The sequence below is a fragment of the Megalobrama amblycephala genome, linkage group LG4, assembly GCF_018812025.1.
Source record: "Megalobrama amblycephala isolate DHTTF-2021 linkage group LG4, ASM1881202v1, whole genome shotgun sequence".
NCBI lineage: Eukaryota > Metazoa > Chordata > Actinopteri > Cypriniformes > Xenocyprididae > Megalobrama > Megalobrama amblycephala.
In genome coordinates, this window is record NC_063047.1 from 1,692,902 (window position 1) to 1,719,205 (window position 26,304).

A 26,304-nucleotide genomic window follows, 5' to 3' on the forward strand; every position below is an offset into this window, starting at 1 on the left:
ATATATATATATATATATATATATATATATATATATATATATATATATATACGTTAGAATTTTTAAACTTACTGTGTTCTTTGAATATCGCTCAGCAGGTGAATGGCCCCACCCATTGCCACGGTCACACACTTGACCTAATGTTAACATATGGCTTGTTTGTAGCTGATATTAATATTTGTGATACCACACTCTCTAATTGTCACAGAAACGGTCTCTGTGGTCTCCTCCGATCGCCACCTGAGGGCACCATCACCGGAGTACTAACCGGTATCTAGAACTACAACTCCCATCCCACATACCTGGACTGATTACACCTCCCACCTGCAGTGCATTCCCTGGACTATTTAAGACTCCCATAACCCATCATGCTTTGCGAAGTCTTGATTTGCCCTGCATTCATTTCTGAGCGTTTACCCTGTGTGTTGTTATCTCGTGTTTGACCTTGGACTGCCTGACTACCCCGTTTGCCTATTGCCGCCTGCCTTGTTGTACCTCTGCCTGTTCTCTGGACTACTCTGCCCTGTCTGCCGCCTGTCCTGACCCTCTGCCTGGTACCGACCCTGTCTCTGTTTATTCTACGTTGTTCCTGTTGCTGTTATCTGACCATTGCCTGTACGACTACGATTGTTTATTAAAGCTGCATATGGATCCCATTGAGTCTGCTGCCTCGTGCCAATGTCCTGGCGATCCACCAGCAACAACTCACGCGTCTAACCTCTGTCACAGAGGAGCTGGTTAAGACGCTACAGAGCATGTGGATGATGCCAGTCGAACCCCGTCCGCCATTAACCACGCCGCCCACGCCAGCCGCCCCTGTTCCTGCCACCACCAGCAGCCCGCACTTAGCATTCCCAGATAAATACAATGGTTCTCCGGCAAGATGCAAGGGCTTTCTCCTTCAGTGTTCCCTGTTCCTGTCACAACAGCCGGCTCTCTACCCCACTGATGAGAGCCGCATTGCATTAATCTGTTCACTCCTCACGGGAAAGGCTCTCGACTGGGCGACTACTGTCTGGGCTAATGGTCAGTCATCATATTCCCCCCTTGATTCCTTTCTGCAAAGCTTTCGTCAAGTGTTTGAGCACGCTGAGGGAGGAAAGGAGGCTGGTGAGCTGTTGCTGGCACTCCGCCAGGGTAAACAAACCGCCGCTGAATATGCTCTATCATTTCGCACACTAGCTGCCCAAACGTCGTGGGTGGACGACACGCTTAAACTTCTGTTCCGTAAAGGACTTAACATGGATTTGCAGTCCGAACTGGCTTGTCGGGATGAGGGGAGATCTCTTAATGGATTTATCGAGCTTGCCATCCGCATTGATAACCTCATTCGTTCAAGACGCCCTGTCAGGAGTTACACACCTACTGCAGCGTCCAATTCCCCAGCTACAGAATCTGAACCCATACCCATGCAGATCGGTACAACTCACCTGTCAGTGGAGGAGAGAGAGAGACGAATGCAGCAACGTCTGTGTCTGTACTGTGGCCAGCCCGGTCACATGCGAGCGTCCTGTCCCACGAGACCCACCAGTCGCGGTGCCACAGCGGTGAGTGCTCACTCTAATTCCTCCAACATCAAGATTGCTGCTACATTGAAACACCTAGATCAAATAATTCAGACAGAGGCCATGATCGATTCCGGGGCCGCCGGTAACTTCATGGATGTTGACTTTGCACGAGCTCACAGCATACCGTTAATTCCATGCAATTCTGTGTTATCAGTGGCAGCGCTAGACGGACGCCCCCTAGGGACTGGTCAGGTGCAGTACACCTCTGCTGACGTCACGCTCCTGATCGGGTCTCTGCACAAAGAATCACTCCAGTTTTTTCTGAATCCCCTCAACACCCGCTCATTCTTGGCTCCCCCTGGCTCAGAGAAGTCAAGTCAAGTCAAGTCAAATTTATTTATATAGCGCTTTTTACAATTTGTAATTGTTTCAAAGCAGCTTTACATATTAGGAGCACAGAAAAAAGAGAAATGGTTAAAAATAAGCTGTACAAGCAAGCGTGGTAATATGTAACATATACAAGATGGTGCTACATTAAGCCAATGTCGGCTGACTCCCAGGGGTGGAAAAAACCCCCTAGGAGAAAAACCCAGCGTGCTAGCACTGGGAAAAAAGTCCTAGGAGGGAAAAAACCCCTTGGAAGATATATATAATATATGTAAATGGATATGGAGATCAAAATCTGAATTATACATTTTTATTATAGAGATTAAAAATAGATTATATATAAATATATGTAAGCGGATACGGAGATTTAAAAATCTGAATTATAGATGCAGCCAGAACTGGATCTGTAGGCCCATTGTCTCCTGGGCTACGTTGTAGTCAGGTCCAGACACAGGTTCTCCATCTGATCTGGATACGGCCTGGATCCAGCACCCGGCAAACCTCAGGATAAGCAGAGAGACTGATATTAGTGTAGATGCCATTCTTATTCTGATGTACAGGTATATCTAGTGTTATAGGAAATGTTCTCGGTTCCGGCCGACCTAATTATTGCAGCGTAACAATCCTTTAACGGATTTGAAAAATGTTAATGTATTGATAATGTGTTATGTGTATGCAAGAGCAAAGAGATGTGTTTTTAGTCTAGATTTAAACTGACAGAGTGTGTCTGCTTCCCGAACAATGCTAGGAAGATTGTTCCAGAGTTTAGGTGCTAAATAGGAAAAGGATCTGCCGCCTTCAGTTGATTTTGATATTCTGGGTATTATCAACTGGCCTGAATTCTGAGATCGCAATAGACGTGAAGGACTATAATGCACCAAGAGCTCGCTTAGATATTGGGGAGCTAAACCATTTAGAGCTTTATAAGTAAGTAGCAAGATTTTAAAGTCTATACGATGTTTAATAGGGAGCCAATGTAATGTTGACAGAACTGGGCTAATATGGTCATACTTTCTGGTTCTAGTAAGAACTCTAGCTGCCGCATTTTGGACCAACTGTAGTCTGTTTAAAAGCCGAGCAGAACAACCACCCAGTAGAGCGTTACAGTAATCTAGTCTTGAGGTCATGAATGCATGAACCAACTGTTCCGCATTTGTCATTGAGAGCATATGTCGTAATTTAGATATATTTTTTAGATGGAAGAAGGCGGTTTTACAGATACTAGAAACATGACTTTCAAATGAAAGATTGGTATCAAAGAGCACACCCAGGTTCCTAACTGAGGACGAAGATTTAATGGAGCACCCGTCAAGTGTTAGAGAGTATTCAAGGTTTTTTCGTGAGTAAGTTTTTGGTCCAAAGATTAGGATATCAGTTTTTTCTGAATTTAATAATAAGAAATTTCTTGTCATCCAGTTTTTAATGTCAGCTATGCATTCTGTTAGTTTTGTGAATTTGTAGGTTTCGCCAGGGCGCGAGGAAATATAGAGCTGAGTATCGTCAGCGTAGCAGTGAAAACTAACACCATGCTTCCTAATTATCTCTCCTAAGGGCAGCATGTACAGAGTGAAAAGCAACGGTCCTAGTACTGAGCCTTGTGGTACTCCATATTGAACTTGTGATCGATACGACATCTCTTCATTAACTACTACAGACTGATAACGGTCAGATAAGTAAGATTTGAACCATGCCAAAGCAATTCCACTAATGCCAATATAGTTTTCAAGTCTTTTTAAAAGAATGTTGTGATCGATAGTGTCAAAAGCAGCACTGAGATCTAATAACACTAATAGAGAAATACAGCCACGATCGGATGATAAGAGTAGATCGTTTGTAACTCTAACGAGAGCAGTCTCAGTACTATGGTATGGTCTAAATCCTGACTGGAAATCCTCACAGATTCCATTTCTTTCTAAAAAGGAGCACAGTTGTGTTGAAACTGCCTTTTCTAGTATCTTTGACAGAAAAGGTAGATTCGAGATTGGCCTGTAATTTACTAAATCTCTCGGATCTAGTTGAGGTTTTTTAATAAGAGGTTTAATAATAGCCTGCTTAAAAGTTTTTGGCACGTATCCTAGTGTTAACGATGAATTAATTATATCAAGAAGTGGACCTACGACCTCTGGAAGCATTTCTTTCAGTAGTTTAGTCGGCATTGGGTCTAACATACATGTTGTTGATTTTGATGATTTGATAAGTTTAGATAATTCTTCCTCTCCTATAGCGGCGAATGATTCTAGTTTTATCTCAGGGACACTACAGTGCACTGTCTGAAGCGAAACTGTAGACGGTTGCATGTTTATAATTTTCTCTCTAATATTGTCAATCTTGCAAGTAAAGAAGTTCATAAAGTCATTACTGCTGTGCTCTTTGGAAACGTCAGCAGTTGAATCTCTGTTTCTAGTTAATTTAGCCACTGTGTCAAATAAGTACCTAGGATTATGTTTGTTTTCTATTAAGAGATTTGAAAAATAAGTAGATCTAGCATTTCTTATAGCCGTTCTGTACTCAATCATTTTTTCTTCCAACTACGTTCAGCTTTTCTCACAGCTCGTTTTAGAGCCCGAGTGTGCTCATCATACCACGGCGTTGGATTAGTTTCCTTAATCTTCTTTAGATGTAAAGGAGCGACTGCATCTAATGTGCTGGAAAAGAGAGAGCCAATAGTTTCTGTTGCAGCATCGAGTTCTTCTAAGTTGTCAGGTATACTAAGGCGATGAAACTGCTCGGGGAGATTATTTATAAAGCAATCTTTAGTGGTAGAAGTGATGGTTCTACCATATTTATGGCTGGGTGGTGGTTTTGTAGCCTTGGCTAACTGTATTATACACGACACTAAATAATGATCTGATATATCATCGCTCTGCTGTAGAATTTCAACAGCATCAATATCAATTCCATGCGACCGTATTAGATCTAAGGTATGATTACGACAATGAGTGGGTCCTGACACGTGTTGTCTAACTCCAATAGAGTTTAAAATGTCTGCAAATGCCAATCCAAATGCGTCTTTATTATTATCTACATGGATATTAAAATCACCAACAACAAGGACTTTATCTGCAGCCAGTACTAACTCTGATAGAAAATCAGCAAATTCTTTGATAAAGTCAGTATGTCAGTAAGTCAGAACACAACCCGCAAATTTCTTGGACTGACAACCAGATTACTCAATGGTCCGCAACCTGCCTTCAGACTTGCATTCAGACACCCACTCGTCCTGCAAACCCTGAACCCTCAACTCACCAAGACAAGTTGCCACCCAAGTACCAGGACCTCATCGAGGTTTGCAGTAAAGCCCGGGCTGCTCAACTCCCTCCACATCGTGATAGCGACTGTGCCATTGAGAAAAAATGTGAGTTCTCATCCACGTCCTTCCTGGGTTATATCATCAGTGCGGAGGGAGTCGCCATGGACGAGGAGAAGGTTCAGGCAGTACTGAATTGGCCCGTGCCCAACACAGTAAAGGAGCTGCAGCGCTTCCTAGGCTTTGCTAACTTCTACAGGAGATTCATTTGGAATTTCAGCCTGATCACAGCACCCCTCACGTCAATGTTCAAGCGGACCAACCACAAACTCGAATGGACACCGTCCGCTACTGAAGCTTTCCGCAAACTCAAGGAACTGTTCACCTCGGCGCCCATCCTGCGTCATCCAGATCCCGAGAGGGAGCTCATAGTGGAGGTGGATGCCTCAAGCACCGGTATAGGGGCAGTATTATCTCAGAGACAGGGCAGTCCTCCGAAGTTGTTCCCGTGTGCGTTCTATTCCCGCAAACTCACCCCTCCTGAACAGAATTATGATGTCGGGAACCGTGAACTGCTGGCCATGAAGGCGGCCATGGAGCACTGGCGGCATTGGCTGGAGGGAAGCAAACACCCATTCACCGTCCTGACTGATCACCGTAATCTCGAATACCTGAGATCTGCTAAGCGCCTAAACCATCACCAGGCCAGATGGGCTCTTTTCTTCACGCGCTTCCAGTTCAAGGTGACTTACCGTCCCGGGTCCAAGAACACCAAGGCGGACGCACTCTCACGACAGTTCGAGTCTAGTCTAACACCACCTTCCAATGAACCCATCCTTCCTGCCAGGATTCTTCTCGCACCCGTACAGTGGGATCTCATGTCAGAAATAACCGAGGCTCAACAACAGGAACCTTCTCCACCCGACTGTCCAGCCTCTCTCACCTACGTCCCATCCACACTACATCATCGAGTAATACAAAAGGTCCACACGTCACCCAGCACAGGACACCCAGGTATGGCCGCAACCACCCATCTGATAGCCAATCGCTTCTGGTGGCCCACCATGTCAACTGACGTCATCACCTACATCCAGAACTGTACGGTCTGCCAGACCACAAAATCCCTCCGTCACTCACCCGCAGGCCTACTCCAACCCTTACCCATTCCACAACGCCCCTGGTCTCACATCGCCATAGACTTCATAACCGACTTACCCAGCTCCCAAGGTCATACCACTATACTCACCGTAATTGACCGCTTCTCCAAGGCCTGTCGTTTCATTCCACTACCCATACTACCCACCGCATTAGAGACTGCTGAACACCTGTGCAACTATGTTTTCCGTTTCTATGGCTTGCCCGAGGATATCGTCTCAGATCGCGGACCCCAGTTTACCTCCCGCCTCTGGTCATCCTTCTTCCAAAGACTCAATGTCAACATTAGCCTCACCTCAGGGTACCATCCTCAGGCCAACGGGCAGGCTGAAAGGCTTAACCAAGAGCTCATCCGATACCTACGTTCATACTGCCACCAGAACCAGTCAGACTGGAGCAGATACCTCTTCTGGGCCGAATACGCACAGAACTCCTTACACAAACCTGCAACTGGCCTTTCCCCGTTCAAATGCATCCTCGGATACCAGCCTCCCCTTTTCCCCAGGACCGGGGAGCCTACGGACTTACCTGCTGTGGATCACTGGCTGCAACGTAGTGAAGAGGTCTGGAATGAGGCCCACGTTCACCTACAGAGGGCGGTGCGTCAAACCAAGCAGCAAGCCGATCGGAACCGCCGACCCCAACCTCCATATCAACCCGGACAGATGGTCTGGCTCTCTACCAGGGATCTCCGACTCCGTCTACCTTGCAAGAAGCTTAGTCCCAGGTATGTAGGTCCATTCAAAATTCTACGACAAATAAATCCAGTTTCTTACCGTCTAGACTTACCTCCTGAATACCGTATCTCACCCACTTTCCATGTCTCTCTGCTCAAGCCCACAGGTGGTCCGAGAGGAGGGGAGAACCTAGAGGAGATCCGTGACCAGAGACCCCCTCCTGTCATCATAGAGGGCGAGGAGATCTATCAGGTCAACGAGCTTCTAGACTCCAGACGCCGGGGTCGTGCATTGCAGTATCTAGTCGACTGGGAGGGGTTCGGCCCGGAGGAGAGGTCCTGGGTCAATGCTGACGATATCCTGGACCCAAATCTCATCACCGAGTTTCACAGGACCCATCCGGAGCGTCCGGCCCCCCGGCCTCGTGGAAGACCCCGGCGTCGTCAGCCATCTCGCTTCAGGAGCCGCTCGCAGGGAGGGGGCTCTGTCACAGAAACGGTCTCTGTGGTCTCCTCCGATCGCCACCTGAGGGCACCATCACCGGAGTACTAACCGGTATCTAGAACTACAACTCCCATCCCACATACCTGGACTGATTACACCTCCCACCTGCAGTGCATTCCCTGGACTATTTAAGACTCCCATAACCCATCATGCTTCGCGAAGTCTTGATTTGCCCTGCATTCATTTCTGAGCGTTTACCCTGTGTGTTATCTCGTGTTTGACCTTGGACTGCCTGACTACCCCGTTTGCCTATTGCCGCCTGCCTTGTTGTACCTCTGCCTGTTCTCTGGACTACTCTGCCCTGTCTGCCGCCTGTCCTGACCCTCTGCCTGGTACCGACCCTGTCTCTGTTTATTCTACGTTGTTCCTGTTGCTGTTATCTGACCATTGCCTGTACGACTACGATTGTTTATTAAAGCTGCATATGGATCCCATTGAGTCTGCTGCCTCGTTACACTAATCATAGACCGGTGTTTTTTCATCTGCTCTTCCAGCTGTATCTAAAACTTTACCAGCTCAAGCACGTTGGTCTCGCATTTTAACTCAGAATTCTCGTGTAGTCTTTAGAGGCTGGCAATCTCTCTACCGTCAACGCTTTCACATCCTGTTTAGAAGTTGATGAGCAGACACAAATATTTAACAACAAATGCTCTAACATCTTAGACTTTGTAGCACCTCAAAAGCTTGTTTTTTTCCAGAAACAAGTGTCAGCCTTGGATGAATGGTGATATCCGATTATTACGTCAGCACTGCCGAAGACATGAACGAAAATGGAAGAAAGATAAGCTCCAAGTATCTTTTGAAATACTGCACGTCTCCCTACAGAATTTTCAAAAGGTTGTCAGGGTTGCTAAGAATACATTATCTGACATCATTGCAAATAATTCCAATTGTTCTAGAACGCTCTTTTCAATTTTAAATCCTCCTATTTCGACCTCTTCTGCAATCTCTCCTTCTGAGTGTGAGAATTTCCCTAAATACTTTTCTGATAAAATCAACACCCAGCCACAAGTTTTCACCACAACTCAACCTGTATTTGATCCTACTTTTTCATGTTCATTGTGGAGTGAATTTGAATCAGTTTCTCTTCAGTCTTTACTTGTACAGAAATTACTTTAAAGCTAAAACCTACTTTTTATCCCTATGATCCTCTTCCCTCCCGTTTTATAAAACAAATCTTCAGCATCACTGGCCCAGATATTCTGTATATCATTAATAATTTGTTTGATGACTGGGAGTGTCCCGGCCTGTTTTAAATCAGCCATGGTGACTCCTGTCCTTAAAAATTCCTCTCTGGATCCTTCAGTATATGCAAATTACAGACCTGTCTCTAACCTGCCGTTTCATTCTCAAAAAAGTGGTTTCTATTCAAATATAGTGTAATTATTGGTTAAATTTGAGATACTGACCTTCCAATAACAAAATTTGTCCCGAGAACCACGAATTCGGTGCAAAACTTAGTGTAGTTTGATGTAACATGTAAACATTTATACCGAACATTTATACTCACAGCCAGAAGTTCCCTGTTTTGAACTGTGTAAGATATTATGAAATATGCTGTCAAAATTCCCAACATAATGTGATGGTGCACAAAAACTTCCCCTTTAAAGAGAATTTTGAGAGCAAATGAAAGAAGAAGTGAATAAAACAAAATCAAAGCAAAATCACAAGAGTAGGCTATACATTGAATGTGGATATGTGAATTAGTATATACCAGTGTATCTTCTTTAACTATGGGCACAATTAACCCTGTGAACTTAATAAACTTTCTTAAAACATTTCTTACTCACTAATGTTATTCATTAGTAACTAATATTGTTCAGCAGTATGTTAATATTTAGGAGAATTCTGTCATCATTTTTCTGAAAGTCGCATCTTGAATCATGATTTGTTTTTAACAGCATTCTGTGGTAGAAATGATATTTGAAACATTTATGTAATAAAATGCTTGTGGTGGCCAAAGTCAAAGAAAAACTAAATTTTGTATCCAGCGCACAGCAAAAAGAGCCAAAAAGATACTTTTTTTTTTTTTTTTTTTTTTTGCATTTTATTTCATCTGTTTCTGATTTGATTTGTATGGGTTTGTGTTTTGTTCTCAATAGTTCAAGCATATACTGTATTAGGTCTTCTGTAAGAATTGTATGTCCTATAAATACACTTTCACACATTTTGCATCCTTTTTGAACTACTTTTTGCAAAATGACTGGAAATGATGCACAGAAATTTTCTTCACAAGCGATATTTTTCATTTTTTTTCACATCTCAAGCTCTTCACTGCACTGACGTCTCCTTGGTAAACAAGTACACCAACTTTTACATTTGTTTTAGAAGTGCTTGAATAAAGCATCCATTTTTCTACATTCTTAAAAATGAATCTTGCTTTAGTGATGTTCATGAGGAATTTCCTGAATGAAGTTCTATCATCATTTAACAGATTTCTTGAAATGCAAGAGACATGAACGTGAGCAAAAATGTCACACTTCACACAGAGTCTCGCATCCATCCATGCTTTAGTAGGAGTGACGGCAGATGAAGATGGACAATTAAAAAAAGCAACCTCTTGATAATGCTGACATTGATTATACATTGAGTTGTTGTCGACAGTATAATCACCTGACCTGGGACTTCATGCTATCCTGTGCCTTACCCCCTGTTCCCTGATTATCACTTTATCGGGTAATCATTCATATTCCCGAATCACTATGAAATTTTAGGAATGTAACTGATTTCCATTCAGTTTAGTCTGTTTCTACTGAAACACAATCACAATAAAAACATCTCATCTTGTGTTTATTGTGTTTATTGTTTATTTTGTGACATTTAAAGAGATTAAGGTCTACATAAGGTGGATTTCTGATTACTGCCTGTATAGTCTGGATCAAACTGATCCTGATTGGATTCAATACAATTCCCCAAAAATCACACAATCAGATATAAATAATTAACTTTTAATATCAATACTTTTCACAAATTACAATGAATAAATATCTGAATTTATGATTTATAAAAATGTTTTTAACCACTATTTTTTAAGACTGCCCCTCCCCCTCTTGTGGGACATGTGCTATTACACATTTATAACTATAATATCTTAAAGTAATCTTGATACACAATATAGCATTTGAAAGCTTTCAGACTCTAGTTTTCATATTTGGTGACTGATTTTCAAAAGAAATGGCAGAGCAATAGATAAATAGCGACAGATTTTTAATTTGTGTAATGTCTTGTTTGGTGTTATGTTCATGTTTCATGCTATGTTTCATTGTTTTGTTTGTTATGTTTGTCAAATGCTTCCTGTTGTCATGTGATTCCCTTGCTCCACATGTGATCTTGCCATATGCTCCCCTTCTGAATGTGTCATGGGGCACATTCAAGCTCAAACCAGTGTGCAACGTTTTGCTACAGTTTCCGGGTTGAATGACATGTTTCCTGGAAACGGTGTGCAATTGTGTACAACAGGTTTGAGATACGTTTTCTACTTTTGGTGGGTGTGTCAAAAATGTCAGCCCAATCAGCAGCAGCATGTAAATGAACCACACGGGATTAAAGAGACAGCTCGCACAATAGGTCCAAGTAAAGTCGTACACAAATGTGTTGTCTTTTATTCTGGATGGCAAGGGCAGTGACTGTAACATGAAGCATATTTTGCAGTAATAAACACGTATTTATATCGATTTCATCAGGCTCTGAAAATTCTTCAAAAAGAACACAAAGAATGGCCTTCTCAGCCGCCATAGTTGCAAACTCTTGCGTCATCAGAACAGGGCATGGCAAGACAGCGCACAGCAACATCAAACAAAACACATCCTGTTCAGTGAAGCCTGCGAATGTCATTGTAATTTGCTTCAACCTTTTTGAACTTTATGAAAGATTATTTTACCGAAGGTTTGAGTGGTGTATGTGTGTGAGGAAATGGAAGCAAGCAGAATCTGGGTGTTTCTAGAGCACACACAGCGTCATTGTGCATCTAAGCTCAGAATCGGTTCTGAAATTCTCAGAATTAATCCAGAATCATTGGAGAGAGAATCATGATGCATCAATGTTTTTTTCTTTTTTTTTTTCTTTTTTTTTTCTCCCACCCCTAGCTTTGAAGGACACTTTTCGCTATGGACTTAATGAACCCATTTGATCACAGATGCAAAGTGGAAAAATCAAATTTTCCCTGGCCCAGTACATAGACCACATCTTCTCCTAAGTAGATCCTCATTTACTTTGGATAATGAATGCCGCAATCCTACAGTACTCGCCATGCCAGAGTGTTTCCACACCACGACTACCATGCCAAGGCCTGTTCATGTCATGCCTGTTCATTTCATACCTGCCCACGTCATGCCTGTTATGCCAGAGCCTGTTCATGTCATGCCTCCCAAGCCTGAGTTTCTTCACGGCATGCCTTCTAAGCCTGTTCACATCATGTCTGCCTTGCCAGAGACTGTTCACGTCATGCCAGCTAGGTCAATGCCTGTTTATATCATGCCTGCCCAGCCAGAGACTGTTCAAGTCATGCCTACCAAGTCTGAGTCACTTCACATCATGCCTGCCATGCCTGAGTCTCTCCACAAGATGGCTGCCATGCCTGAGCCCTCAGCCAAGATGACCGCCACACCTGAGATTCTCCACGTCATGGCCACCACAGCCCCCTCACATTATGTTTGAACAAGTTTCCTATATAGGTACCTATATAGGCTATAGGTACCAAGCTCCAGTGGCTGCAGAGCTTGGTTGACCACTGCACCATGGCCCAGGTCCTCCAGTACACCAGGACCTATTCAATTTGAGGAATGTAACAGATTTCCATTCAGTTTAGTCTGTTTCCACTGAAACACAATCACAATAAAAACATCGACCACTGGTCGACCACTACACCATGGCCCAGGTCCTCCAGTACACCAGGACCCTCTGCTCCATGGCTCAGGTCCGCCAGTGTACCAGGACCCTCTGCTCCATGGCCCAGGTCCGCCAGTGTACCAGGACCCTCTGCTCCATGGCTCAGGTCCGCCAGTGTACCAGGACCCTCTGCTCCATGGCCCAGGTCCGCCAGTGTACCAGGACTGCCCATGCTCCACGGCCTAAGTCCCCCCATACTCCATGGTCCAGGGCTGCCTATGCTCCATGACCCAGGCCCGCCATTGTAATGCCGTTGTCCAGGTCCTGGAAAAAAACAGGTTAACTGGTATTTGCAACAACTCAAAAATCAAAATAGGTCAAATTGACCTGCAACATTACATGAGGGTTAAAGGGATAGTTGAAAATTCTGTCATCATTTATTCACCCTCAAGTTGTTCCAAACCTGTATGAGTTTCTTTCTTCTGCTGAACACAAAAGAAGATATTTTAAAGAATGTTGGTAACCAGACAGTTCACGGTAGCCATTGGCTTCCATAGTATTTTTTCCCTACTATGGAAATCAATGGCTACCGTCAACTGTCTGATTACCAACATTACCAACAATAGTGAATCACATTGTGTTTAGTATATTAACTAACATTCTTGAATGTAACTGCATGTTTGACAACTGAATTGATTGGCAAGGTAACATCATGCTTTCTTTTTCTGATTTCAGAGCACCCAAAGGAAAAGAGGCAGTGGTCTGATGCAAGACAAATTTTTAAAACCTGAACTGTTGGTCCACCTATAGTTATAATGACATCAGACTTCTGAAGCTAATTTTATTTTTAAAGGATGTAATGCTTTTGTCCATCAAATTATTATTATTAATATAATTTTTTTTTTTTAAAGAATGATCTCTTTTATATATTTTTGTCATTGATTTTGTCATCAAACAACATCACTTTGTAACATTAATTCAATGCAATTAGCGTTGACACATCAACATTGACTCAACATTGTTTCAATAATTACATTACATTGATTACAATGATTGACATACATATCTGGGATATGGTTTAGAATGTATGCAAATCCACTTTGGAGACATAAATGTGCTTACTAGAGCTCCCCTGTTAGCTATACATTTGAAAAAATGTACACATCGATCTTCTCCGCTTATGTTCAATTATGACGTATCCTCTCCCATGGCCTCCAGGTAAGGCTGGAATATAAAGGTATCTGATGAGTGCTTCAGAATTTGGGCAGGAGCAGTAGGCCATTCAACTCTTTTATGAATACTGAGGTTTCAAACATACACTATAGAAAAATATAGAAATTTCCATTACTTTTTAAGATGCTAATTTCATGACTCACAAGTTCACACTGAAGAACGTTTCATACCAGTGTCGTGTCAAATCTGTTCCCCTTAGGCTAGTGGTTATTTTTAGACAGTCAATATTAAAAAGAGAGCTGTGAAACAATACTTCTCCATCATGCACCGGCACAGAGTAGATCAGAGGAAGTTAACAAATACAGAAAAAACTGATGATATTTAAAGAAAGAGTTGTGAGCATATAATGAAGCGGAAGACTGACAGAAACAGAAAATGTCTGATAAGTGTGATCTGTGTTTGCTGGGACTGATCATTCTCTGCTCACTTCTCACAGGTAAAGAAATCTGTACTTTCTCTAAAGACATTTAGTGGAGTTAGTCTGGGAAAGAGTTCATATGAACATGCTCAGTTTATTCAAGTTGTGTTCTCAGAGTTGTGTATTGATACATACAGTGTATTATTCCTGATACTGGACATAGAGTCACACTCAAACATCTGATGATCAACATTATCTTCATATTAAGAGTGTGTGAGTGATCTGAACAGCTCTCTGATGAAGAAAAACAGTTTATTCTGGAGAGTGTGTTTGCATTAAGTGAGGAAAAGACTGTATGACTTGAATCTTCTTCTTTTTATGCTGACATGGTTTATATTTTCATTTATTAATACAGTGTGTACGGAAAGTATTCAGACCCCCTTAAATTTTTCACTCTTTGTTATATTGCAGCCATTTGCTAAAATAATTTAAGTTCATTTTTTTTCCTCAGTAATATACACACAGCACCCCATATTGACAGAAAAACACAGAATTGTTAACATTTTTGCAGATTTATTAAAAAAGAAAAGCGTCTCAGTTACGTATGTAACCCTCGTTCCCTGAAGGAGGGAAAGGAGACGTACGTCAGTAGTGACCGACGAATTGGGATATCGCTAGAGAGCCCCTATCAGCTTCGAGAGAACTAAAACAAGCCAATGAACATTGGCGTGCGATATTTGCATAATGCGCACCGCCCACATCCGGGGGATATAAATAGGAAGCAGATGCAATCACACTCTGTTTTTCGCTGAGGAGACAACTGGTGTCTGCACTGCAGCGAGGGTACAGAAATTTTGGTGACAGGACGTACGTCTCCGTTCCCTCCTTCAGGGAACGAGGGTTACATACGTAACCGAGACGTTCCCTTTCAGTCGGTCACGTTCGACGTACGTCAGTAGTGACCGACGAAATCCCAACTAAAACGCCACAGTTACGAAACCCCTTCCAGTGCCCAGCGCAAGCCCGGCCACCTGTCGCACCCATGGGGCGGTGAAGGGGGCGAGCTAACGCCGAGAGAGTCTACTGCTGTTCCGATCTACCCACCAAGTAAACTAGACTACACTGGGGAAGCGAACCCAAGGGGACGCTGCGGAGGCCACTACCTACCCTAGGGGAGGAATTATGTGGAAAGTACGTATGGACTGACGCCAGGGCAGTACACATACGAAGTCCCTGGGATGGCTCCACCTGGTAGGGGGAGACTCATCTGACAGGTGACAGCAGAGCTGGCTCTGCTAAGGGAAAGACACGGGCTCACCGAAGGGAGTTAGACCGTGGACAATACACACATGGGACCGCTCACGTAGAGGAGTGACAACATATGGGACCCAGCCAACGTCAATGTCAGAGACAGATGTTGGCCTGGCATCAGACACTCCACAATGTCCGAACTGAAGGGGGAGGCGGAGGAACTCGACAGGGTTCGCCAAGTGGGGAACGCGACTGGTGTCAATAGATGCACGTATCCGGCCCAGAGAGTGGGAGTGTCATTGCAAGCCGACACAAAGAGCAGGTACAACGCGTCTCCCGGCTGGTTGAAGCGAGTACACGGGAAGATACCGGCTCTACACGTAAGCTATAAAATCTAGCAAACGTGTTGGGTGTCGCCCAGCCCGCAGCTCTACAGATATCTGTCAGCGAGGCGCCTTGAGCCAGCGCCCAGGAAGAGGCCACTGCTCTAGTGGAGTGAGCTCTCAACCCGAATGGGCACGGCATACCCTGGGAATCGTATGCCAGGGCAATGGCATCTACTATCCAGTGGGCCATCCTCTGCTTGGAGACAGCCTTTCCCTTCTGCTGGCCTCCGTAACAGACAAAGAGGTCCTGAAGCTTCGAGTTCTATCCACGTAAACGCGCAGAGCGCAAACTGGACAGAGCGAAGCCAGGGCTGGGTCTGCCTCCTCCGAGGGCAGCGCTTGCAGGTTCACTACCTGGTCTCTGAAGGGAGTGGTAGGAACCTTGGGCACATATCCGGGTTGGGGTCTCAGGATAACGTGAGAATCCCCAGGCCCAAATTCCAGGCATGATTCGTCGACTGAAAATGCGTGCAGGTCCCCTACCCTCTTGAGCGAGGCCAATGCAACCAGGAGGACGGTCTTCAGGGACAGTACTTTTAACTCAACTGATTGCAAAGGCTCGAAGGGATGAAGCCGAAGAGATGTAAGAACTAAGGTGAGATCCCAAGAGGGTATGGAGGGAGGGCGAGGAGGATTCAGTCTCCTTGCCCTCCTCAGGAACCTGACGATCAGATCGTGCCTCCCCAGGGACTTTCCATCAACTGCATCGTGAAGTGCGGCGATAGCGGCAACATACACCTTGAGGGTGGAGGGAGACAGCCTTCGCTCCAGGCCCTCTTGCAGGAAGGAGAGCACAGATCTGACTGAGCAAGATCGGGGGTCCTCTCGTTGAGAGGAACACCATTCAACGAACAGGTTCCACTTCAACGCATAGAGGTTCTTAGTAGAAGGAGCTCTAGTGGAAGTGACAATGTCTGCGACCGCTTGCGGGAGATCACTTAGGACCTCCGCATCCCGTCCAGGGACCACACGTGGAGGTTCCACAGGTCGGGACGCGGGTGCCACAGGGTGCCCCCTCTCTGAGTCAGAAGATCCCTCCTCAGAGGAATGGGCCAAGGAGGGACTGTCGCGAGGAGCATAAGGTCCGAGAACCAGGTCCGGGTGGGCCAATACGGGGCCACCAACAGGACCTGCTCCTCGTCCTCCCTGACTTTGCACAGTAGCTGTGCCAGAAGGCTCACTGTGGGAAACGCATATTTGCGAAGGCCCCAGGGCCAGCTGTGTGCCAGAGCATCTGTGCCGAGAGTGCCTACGGTCAGGGAATAAAACCACTGGCAATGGGCAGTGTCCTGGGAGGCGAACAGACATGCGACGGGAGCGTAGACCACCCTGATGGTTGATGTACGCAACAGTCGCAATGCTGTCTGAGCGGACTAGAACGTGCTTGCCTGCCAGCAGCTTCCTGAAGCAGCCCAGCGCAAGACGAACTGCCAGCAACTCGAGGCAATTGACATGCCAATGCAGCTGTGGTCCCGTCCACAGACCCGAAGCTGCATGCCCGTTGTACGTGGCACCCGGCAGAGGCATCTGTGTGAACCACAGCGTGCCTGGACACCTGTTCGAGGGGAACACCAGCCCGCAGGAATGAGGGGTCTGACCATTGGGTGAGAGTGTGGCGGCAGTTTGGTGTCACGGGGACACGGAACGTGCCGCGCTGCCATGCCCATCTCGGGACCCGGCTGTGAAGCCAGTGTTGAAGCGGCCTCATATGAAGCAATCCGAGCGGCGTAACTGCGGCTGCGGATGCCATATGCCCCAGGAGCCTCTGAAAGTCCTTCAGTGGGGCCGCTGTCCTGCGCTTGAGTGAACTCAGGCAGTTCAACACTGACTGGATGCGCTCCTCGGTGAGGCACGCAGTCTGGGCGACCGAGTCCAGTTCCATACCGAGATAAGAGATCCTCTGCCCGGGGGCGAGTTTGCTCTTGTCCCAGTTGACCCGAAGACCCAACCGGCTGAGGTGAGATAACACCAGATCCCTGTGTTCGCACAACTGCTCTCGCGAGCTGGCAAGAATAAGCCAGTCATCGAGGTAGTTGAGAACGCAAACGCCTTGTTCCTTGAGGGGAACAATGGCCGCCTCCGCAACCGTCGTAAAGACACGGGGTGACAGGGCCAGCCCGAAGGGCAGGACTTTGTACCGATACGCTCGACCCTTGAACGCAAACCGTAGAAAGGGTCTGTGGCGAGGTAAAATCGAGACATGAAAGTACGCGTCCTTCAGGTCTATCGCTGCGAACCAATCCTGGGGACGGATGCATTCGAAAATTGCGTTTCTGCGTGAGCATCTTGAATGGCAGCCTGTGAAGGGACCGATTCAGGACTCACAGATCCAGGATTGGCCGTAACCCACCTCCTTTCTTCGGTACAATGAAGTAGGGGCTGTAGAACCCTGACTTCATATCGGCTGGAGGGACCGGCTCGATTGCATCCTTCGCCAGGAGGACAGCAATCTCCGCTCGGAGAACAGGTGCATTGTCCAGAGTCAGTGAAATGGACACCTCTGAACACTGGGGGACGCCGGGCGAACTGAATCGCATAGCCGAGTCTGATTGTGTGAATGAGCCAGCGGGACGGGCTGGGGAGCGCTAACCAGGCTTCCAGACACCGAGCCAGCGGGACCAACAGCACCACAGACGCACCGGGAGTGGGGCAGCGAGGCAGAGTGCAGAGACTCGACTCGGACGGCACAGCAGCCCGAAGTGGAGTCCGACTCCGCCGAGTGGTAGTGTGAATGGGAGACGGCACTGGTGCGGCCTCAACCACCACACTGCCACCTACTGGCGAGATGAGAGGGGGCTGCGGACGACGAGGCAGAGCCTCAGGACCAGACAGCCGCGCCCTCTTGTGACCTGGAGGATTTAGAAACAGCTCTTTTTGTGAGAAGGTGGGTACCGCTGGACTCCGGAGAGCCAGCGGCGGGACAGACGAAACAAATTCCTCCCGGCCCTCCTCCGGGAGTGGGAGAGATGGTGGAATCCTCTCCCAAAGTGCTGAAACTTCCTCCTCCAGGTCGCCCGTCTCAGGATCGCGACTTCCTCGATCTCTTGCCACCTGGCTTGGCCTGAGCGGGCTGGGCGCTCCATTCGCTGCCGGCTCCCTGCTGTTTGGCTGGTGGAGGCTGCTGCTTTGCCACTTTAGCAGGGGCAGAGGACGACGTGGGCGGGAACCCTCGGCGACGAGCAGGCTGAGGTTGCGCCGCCAGCTGGGTGGAGGCAGCTGCTGGCTGGCGGGGCAAGACATGTTTAATGGCCTCAGCCTGCTTCTGGGCGGCGGAGAACTGTTGGGCGGACATCGGTGGCAGCGCGCAGCTCCCCCAGCAACTGTTGGTCAAGGCCACCCTGGGGCATTTCCAATAACGCTTTTGCCTGATACACTTGCAAAAGGGCCATGGCATGCAGGGTGGAGGCGGCCTGCCCAAGGCTCTATAAGCTTTCTCTGTGAGGTTTGAGGAGAATTTACAGGCCCGGGACGGAAGGCGTGGTTCACCGCGCCAGCCGGAGGCCGTAGGACACAACTGCATCGCTACAGACCTCTCAACTGGGGGGATCCCCGTATAGCCTTTAGCCTCTCCGCCGTCCAGGGTGGTGAAGGCGGATGAGGGACCAGGTCTAGAGCGAACGCTATACAGCGTCCGCCAAGACTTAGTCACCTCATCGTGCACTTCCGGAAAGAAAGGCATTGGGGCAGGACACTGAGGACCAGCGCGACCCGCCCCGAGGTACCAATCGTCGAGCCGTGAAGGACCGGGACACGGGAAGGAAGATTCCAAGCAAGCCCGACCTTCTCGGCCACCCGGGAAAGCACAGCCGTCAACTCAGGATCCGACTCGACAAAGGCTGCAGCCCCGTGGGGTGGCAGCACGGCCGAGTCTTCCTCTCCCGAGGACTCCTGCTCATCTTCCAATGCCGTGATCGACATCTGATCTTCTGCAGGTGCACCAAAGGACAGCACAGCACGGTGGTAACACCACAGGCTGCGGTGCTGAAGAGGCAGTCGGGGCCCACGGAGCAGCGCTCGGCGGGGAAGCCCTTACCGTAATCCTCAAATCACCCTGCCTACACGCCGGCGAACCGTCATTCCGGCCGGAGCCAGAAAAAACGGCCGCACGGGGCATAGGGGAGGGGACCCCCACTCCCTGAGAACCAAGGAATGAGAGTCTCGATCTCAGCACCACGATAGTCATGTTCCCACAATGAGAACATGAACCATCTACAAATGCTGCTTCAGCATGCCATTTCAGAAAGACCACACTCCGCTTCCTTGGCCATGTCATTACCGCAGATGGTATTTTGCCTGACCAAGAGCACGTTAATGCAATACTTCAAGCTAACGCACCATCTGATGCCGCTGCCTTGCAATCCTTCTTGGGCCTTGCTTCATGGTACTCTAAGTTTATTCCAAATTTTGCAACGGTGGTGGCTCCCATGCGTGAATGTGTCAAAGATAAAGAAACTTTCACATGGTCTGCAGCTGCCCAGACCAGTTTTGATGAGGTCAAGCAGCTCTTGGTGTCCAGTTCTGCCCTAGCTCTGTTCGACCCCTCCCTACGCTCAGTGATTTCGACCGATGCCTGTGATTATGGACTCGGTGCTGTGTTCGCCCAAATTCAGCCTGGTGGTACAGAGAAACCAGTAGCTTTTGCTTCACGTACACTTACAATGGCAGAGCGTAAATAGTCAATCGTGGAAAAAGAGGCACTTGTGTGCGTGTGGGCTACAGAAAAGTGGCGCACGTATTTGTGGGGCAGGTGCTTTACTTTGCGCACGGACCACCAGGCACTCACAACCTTACTCACTACCAAAGGAATGAACAGGGCTGGATTGCGCATTGCCCGCTGGTCGGCTCGTCTGCTTTGTTTTGCCTATGATGTCATTTACAAACCAGGTTCACAAAACCATACTGCAGACTGCCTTTCACATCTCCCTCTGCATGTGCCAGCGGATCCTTCTACAGATGTGGAACCTGAACTTGTGGCTCTGATTTCTTCCACACTGAGTTCCCTTCCGGTCTCTGACTTTGACAGTGCTTGTTCCTCATGCTTAGAAATGGTGGCTCTTCGTGAACAGATTAGCCGTGGCTGGCCTCCATCTATACGGGCTGTTGCCCAGAATCTAATGCCCTACTACAAAATTAGGAAAGGAACTGCCTGAAGAGCTCAGAGACAGAATTGTGGCAAGGCACAGATCTGGCCAAGGTTACAAAAAAATTTCTGCTGCACTTAAGGTTCCTAAGAGCACAGTGGCCTTCATAATCCTTAAATGGACTCATTTGGGATGACCAGAACCCTTCCCAGAGCTGGCCATCTGACCAAACTGAGCTATCGAGGGAGAAGAGCCTTGGTGAGAGAGGTAAAGAAGAACCCAAAGATCACTGTGGCTGAGCTCCAGAGATGCAGTCGGGAGATGGGAGAAAGTTGAAGAAAGTCAACCTTCACTGCAGCCCTCCACCAGTCGGGGCTTTATGGCAGAGTGGCCCGACGGAAGCCTCTCCTCAGTGCAAGACACATGAAAGCCCGCAGGGAGTTTGCTAAAAAACACCTGAAGGACTCCAAGATGGTGAGAAATAAGATTCTCTGGTCTGATGAGACCAAGACAGAACTTTTTGGCCTTAATTCTAAGCGGTATGTGTGGAGAAAACCAGGCACTGCTCATCACCTGTCCAATACAGTCCCAACAGTGAAGCATGGTGGTGGCAGCATCATGCTGTGGGGGTGTTTTTCAGCTGCAGGGACAGGACGACTGGTTGCAATCGAGGGAAAGATGAATGCGGCCAAGTACAGGGATATCCTGGACGAAAACCTTCTCCAGAGTGCTCAGGACCTCAGACTGGGCCGAAGGTTTACCTTCCAACAAGACAATGACCCTAAGCACACAGCTAAAATAACGAAGGAGTGGCTTCACAACAACTCTGTGACTGTTCTTGAATGGCCCAGCCAGAGCCCTGACATCTCTGGAGAGACCTAAAAATGGCTGTCCACCAACGTTTACCATCCAACCTGACAGAACTGGAGAGGATCTGCAAGAAGGAATGGCAGAGGATCCCCAAATCCAGGTGTGAAAAACATGTTGCATCTTTCCCAAAAAGACTCATGGCTGTATTAGATCAAAAGGGTGCTTCTACTAAATACTGAGCAAAGGGTCTGAATACTTAGGACCATGTGATATTTCAGATTTTTCTTTTTTTTTTTAAATCTGCAAAAATGTCAACAATTCTGTGTTTTTCTGTCAATATGGGGTGCTGTGTGTACATTAATGAGGAAAATAATGAACTTAAATGATTTTAGAAAATGGCTGCAATATAACAAAGAGTGAAAAATTTAAGGGGTCTGAATATTTTCCATACCCACTGCATATAACATAATGATCACTCAAATGTACTTGTGTTTCAGGTACCAGTGGAGTGGATGAGACTGATGTGTTCATCAGTTCTGGTGAAAATGTCCGTCTGCCCTGTAATAATGCTCTTTCTGACTGCACATCAACTACATGGATCTTTGACAGTTTCAGACATGAAAAGACAGATGAACTGATTACTGGAGGGAAAAAGAAGGAAGACACAGAGAGACATGAGAGACTGAGTCTGGGGTCTGACTGCTCTCTGAACATCAAGAACGTCACAAAAGAAGATCTAGGATTTTACACCTGCCAACAATACATGAATGACAAACAACAAGGAAATGATACACGTGTTTTATTGCATGTTCTTCATGGTTAGTGTTTCGTGAATTATATGTTCAATTTTAAAAGGACACCATTCTCCTTTTAAACTCACATTTTTAGAAAAGACTAAAGTCTGTAATGTGATTTTTGTCTTGTGTTCAGTTTCATCATCATCATCATCCTCACAGACTGAGATCAGTCCAGGTCGCTCTGTGACTCTCTCCTGTCAGTTGTATCCATATGATGGAGAATCTTGTGATCTTTGGGACCGTTCTGAGGGAATTCATCTGTTGTGGGTGAATCAGGCTGGTGTTGATCTGACGACAGACTCCAGATATCAGATATCAGCTTCAGGACTCTGTATCATCAATCTGACTACAACACTCCTGAAGGAAGATGACAACAGAGAGTGGAGATGTCGGCTTACTCACAGAAATCAAGTCGAGACCTCAGTCAGATACACTGTCAAGTATTCAGGTTAGTGAAGTGACATGTGACATGTGGCCATGTCTCACCTCAGTCGTGGTATTGAGGGTGGGGAGAGCACTGGATATTCACTCCCCTCACCGACAATCCCTGCCAGACCTGAGACTCGAACCCATGACCTTTGGGTTACAAGTCCGACTCTCTATCCATTAGGCCACGACTGCCCCAATGGATGTTAGAGTCTCTGTTAGCTGATTAAAATATGATTGTATTATTCTACAGTGTGAATCATCTGAACTAACATTCATTCTTTACAGCTCAAGATGATTCAGTGACAGCAGTGATTCCAGTCCACACCACAAACTCTCAGGATCCCTCAACTATAAAGACACCAGAAACTAAAGGTACATCATCACTGTCTGTCATCAAATCAAGTACACACTGTAATCAGGTGAGAAACTAACTTCCCTAACTCACTTTCAGAAGACTCTCTATTTATATTGCATGACTCAATGGACAGATATGATATTTTGGTCTGTTTTCATATGATTCTCAATACCGGCAGGAATGACTGAGGTGCCCTTGAGCAAGGCACCTTACCCCATTCACTCCCCGGGCACTCTGTCTGTGTGTGTGTTTTCACTACTCCTAATGTGTACACACTAATTTGGATGGGTTAAATTCAGAGTATGAGTTACCATAGTTGACCTTTACATGTCACTTTCATTTACAGGAGATTCTTATCATCTCCAGTAACTGATCTGAAGACTGTTTGAGGGTGACACTGATATGTCAGTGTTTACAGTGCCAATTACTGAGAAAGAGCTTATCAAACCATATTAAATTTGTAGAGCTCATTCATTCACTTTCCCCACACAAACATGAAGTCAACATAAAAGCTAATGTAAATATACTCTTTCATAGTATATATTGTGCTTTTGAGCTTAAATGATTAAAATCATAGTGAGCATTTATTAAACATACAAGTCATCCCATGTTAGTGTGAGCAGCTTTCAGCACCATAACTGAGTCACACTGATATAGAGCTGCTCTGGACTACAGCAGATTGTAAAAGAAATGTCTTGGATAGACTTGTGGAACAGTGGAAGTTCACACAGGGTCACATATTCATCATTTATGTAATCTCAAGTATTACGTGATGATGATGATGATGATGATGATGTTCAAATGTTACATTATGTATTGAAGTGAACTAACAGACGTGATCCACAGATCCAGCTGTCATCACATCAGAAACTGGAGTCAGTAGGACTGCTGGATCATTATTCAGAGGTACGACACGTCTTTGTTTGCAGTTCATTTATGACGACAGCTTTATAACACTGAAACTATCAGTCAGTCTGTAAATGCTTGTCAATAATCGTTCATTGTTTGATACCCTTGACTTCAGTCATTTTCAGTTTCAGAGATTCAGTCTCTTCTTCCTCTCTCTCATCTGTCCACACGTGTTTCCTGCAGTGATTGTGATGATTGTTGAGATCGCAGTGTTTGCTGCTCCTACTGTGATTCTTCTTCAGATCATCTGTGCAAGAAGAGCTGGTGAGTTTGAGCTTCACACAATCTGATGATTCACACTCATCTGATCTGGAACAATCTGCAGTCATGATAAAAACACATATGAGAGATCAATGAATGCATTTATATTGCAGGGAGGAAGAACTCGCAGCACCTAGAGGAAATAGAGATGCCTACAAGATTACAATAAAATACTGCTGAGTTTTGAGCGAATCTGCAATAATATCTAAAATAGCAAAAACTTAAAAAGGATTGTTCATTAATTTTCTTCTCAGAAAAAAACCTCTAAGCACCCTGAAGAAATAGTGATACCATCATGTTTAGATTAATTTCTCATTTATATGGATTTTATGGATATTTGCCTACAGTGTTCAATGTAATTTTCTAGTTTTTTTCATTTATAAACTGCTTTAATTATAATAATTACAGTAATGGACAGACTCAGACTGTTTGTATAATCTTCTGTTGGAGCTGGTTTGGTGATTCTATTATCTTGTCTGTTCGTTGCTGTTTTTAGCATTTTATTTTACAATTTTGAATGATCGCTACTAATTTTCTTAATAAAACGTCTACAATTGTGTCTAATGTCTCCTTTCCTGAGATATTTGTTACATATATGTCCATCAACAAACTGATGTGTATTTTTCTAATGTATTGCAGTGCACATGTGGGAACTGTATTATTAACAGTATCAATAACAGCACATACATTATTATTTGCAGTTGTGCCACCCTGACATTTGAGAATATACAAATTGCCGGGCAAAAGTTTTTCAATTATCTCAACCGCTTTAAAACTACAGATATTTATAACATTTGTTTATATGTATATTCAAACACAACATTATGCCAAAGTATTTTCTTGAATTTCTTATAAATAAAACCATCTTATTAAAAAAAAAAAAAAACATTTTGTGAGGATTGAATAATTCTGATGTCATTTGAAATCCACTTCACCTCCACCCCTTCCACCCTGCTGTCCACTTTCAAAGTAAAGAGAGTGATAAAGAAATGTCCATGTCTTCCTACAATTTCTCCTCTTCCTCTTTCCTCTACACCAGTCTCCTCCATTATACTCAGCTCTTCTTCTATCCTTCTTTTCCACGTCCTCCTCTCTTCTCATGTATGATCTCCTTCTATCTGTTCCACTCTTCCTGTTCCTTCTCATTACATCCCCATAAATGTTTGTGATTTGTGTAAAGCCAATAATTTTTTTTTTTCCTGATATATTAAAGTTTTGGTTGGATGTATGAACTACTATGAAAACATCTGAGAATTTTTGTATGTAGTGTTTTGAGAAAATGGTCCAAATTAAGTCTTATAATCTGTTTAGGACAATTACAAAGTGTTCAGATCACTGAGTTAACTGTTTTGAGAACAGTGATCTGAGTTTGGAGAAATGTGTCAAATCGATTGAGAAAAACTGTAACTGAAAAGATGGGAGTTGAATGTCATGCAGCACTTAAAGAAAGAAAAGGAAGTGACATCAGAATGATTCAGAATCAACAGTCTAAACTGGGTTCAGAGATGATCACGGCTCGATGTGGTTAAACTGAGTTCAGAGGAACATGTTTCCAAACCTCCACAGTGAGCTCACAGCTCTGAAACACTACAACTGCTATAATTAATTCACCATTTTAGTTACGGAAGTGTAGAACAGAGATCAGCCATCTCAGTATCGTGAGAAAGTCTTGACTCTGGAATAGATTCAGATCATCATCATACAGACACTACAGCACAAATAGACCGAACAAAAATGAATAAAGTATGAAAGGAATATCAAAAAGTTTTAGAATGCAACAGCAGTAATGGAAATATAGTTCATAATGCAAAAGGTCTTATCTGAATGCTGTAGATGTGCAAACAGAAAATGTCTCAGCAGTCAATGAAACCATATAGTCACTTTAGACACTGAATCCCACTGGTGTAATCCAAACCAGGTAATATTGCAGTAAATATTTGCACAAACAGTCCTTTTTCTCTTTCAGAGCCCCATAACAGAGTCTTCTGTGAGCTTCTAAACAATATAAAATAAACATTTGTCAAGAATACATCAAATGTGCATTGGGATTTCAGTTGAGCATTTGAAATATAATTCACTTAACTCTTCAAACAAAAGGTGATGTTCGGCTTTCTTTCACCCCACCAAAC

The 26,304-nt window shown here is 45.2% G+C and overlaps 2 protein-coding genes across 4 annotated transcripts in view; one reads left to right on the forward strand and one right to left on the reverse strand.

The window, feature by feature from the left end:
* Window positions 1–8,972, reverse strand: part of LOC125266267 (cytosolic phospholipase A2 gamma-like) — a 40,328-nt gene extending 31,356 nt beyond the window's left edge. For all 3 annotated transcript variants that reach the window (XM_048186782.1, XM_048186780.1, XM_048186781.1), the window contains exons 1-2: window positions 8,888–8,972; window positions 73–137 (exon numbers count right to left, since the gene is read on the reverse strand). In XM_048186782.1, coding sequence (XP_048042739.1) covers window positions 73–137; window positions 8,888–8,957 — 135 coding nt within the window. In that variant the 5' untranslated portion in view covers window positions 8,958–8,972. The remainder of the gene's footprint in view (window positions 1–72; window positions 138–8,887) is intronic.
* A 4,808-nt stretch (window positions 8,973–13,780) lies between these two features.
* Window positions 13,781–24,734, forward strand: LOC125266266. Its single transcript, XM_048186779.1, has 7 exons — window positions 13,781–13,974; window positions 21,922–22,242; window positions 22,355–22,669; window positions 22,936–23,022; window positions 23,852–23,911; window positions 24,098–24,178; window positions 24,289–24,734. Exons 1-7 carry the CDS (start codon window positions 13,914–13,916, stop codon window positions 24,342–24,344), a joined length of 981 nt encoding a protein of 326 aa, XP_048042736.1. The 5' UTR covers window positions 13,781–13,913; the 3' UTR covers window positions 24,345–24,734.
* The last annotated feature ends 1,570 nt before the right edge of the window (window positions 24,735–26,304 follow it).

Coding starts and splice junctions, on each gene's coding strand:
- LOC125266266 (XM_048186779.1), top strand. CDS start 13,914: ATGTCTGATAAGTGTGATCTGTGTTTGCTGGGACTGATCATTCTCTGC. Junction 22,243..22,354: donor TTTATTGCATGTTCTTCATG/GTTAGTGTTTCG, acceptor TCTTGTGTTCAG/TTTCATCATCATCATCATCC. Junction 23,912..24,097: donor TGCTGGATCATTATTCAGAG/GTACGACACGTC, acceptor TGTTTCCTGCAG/TGATTGTGATGATTGTTGAG.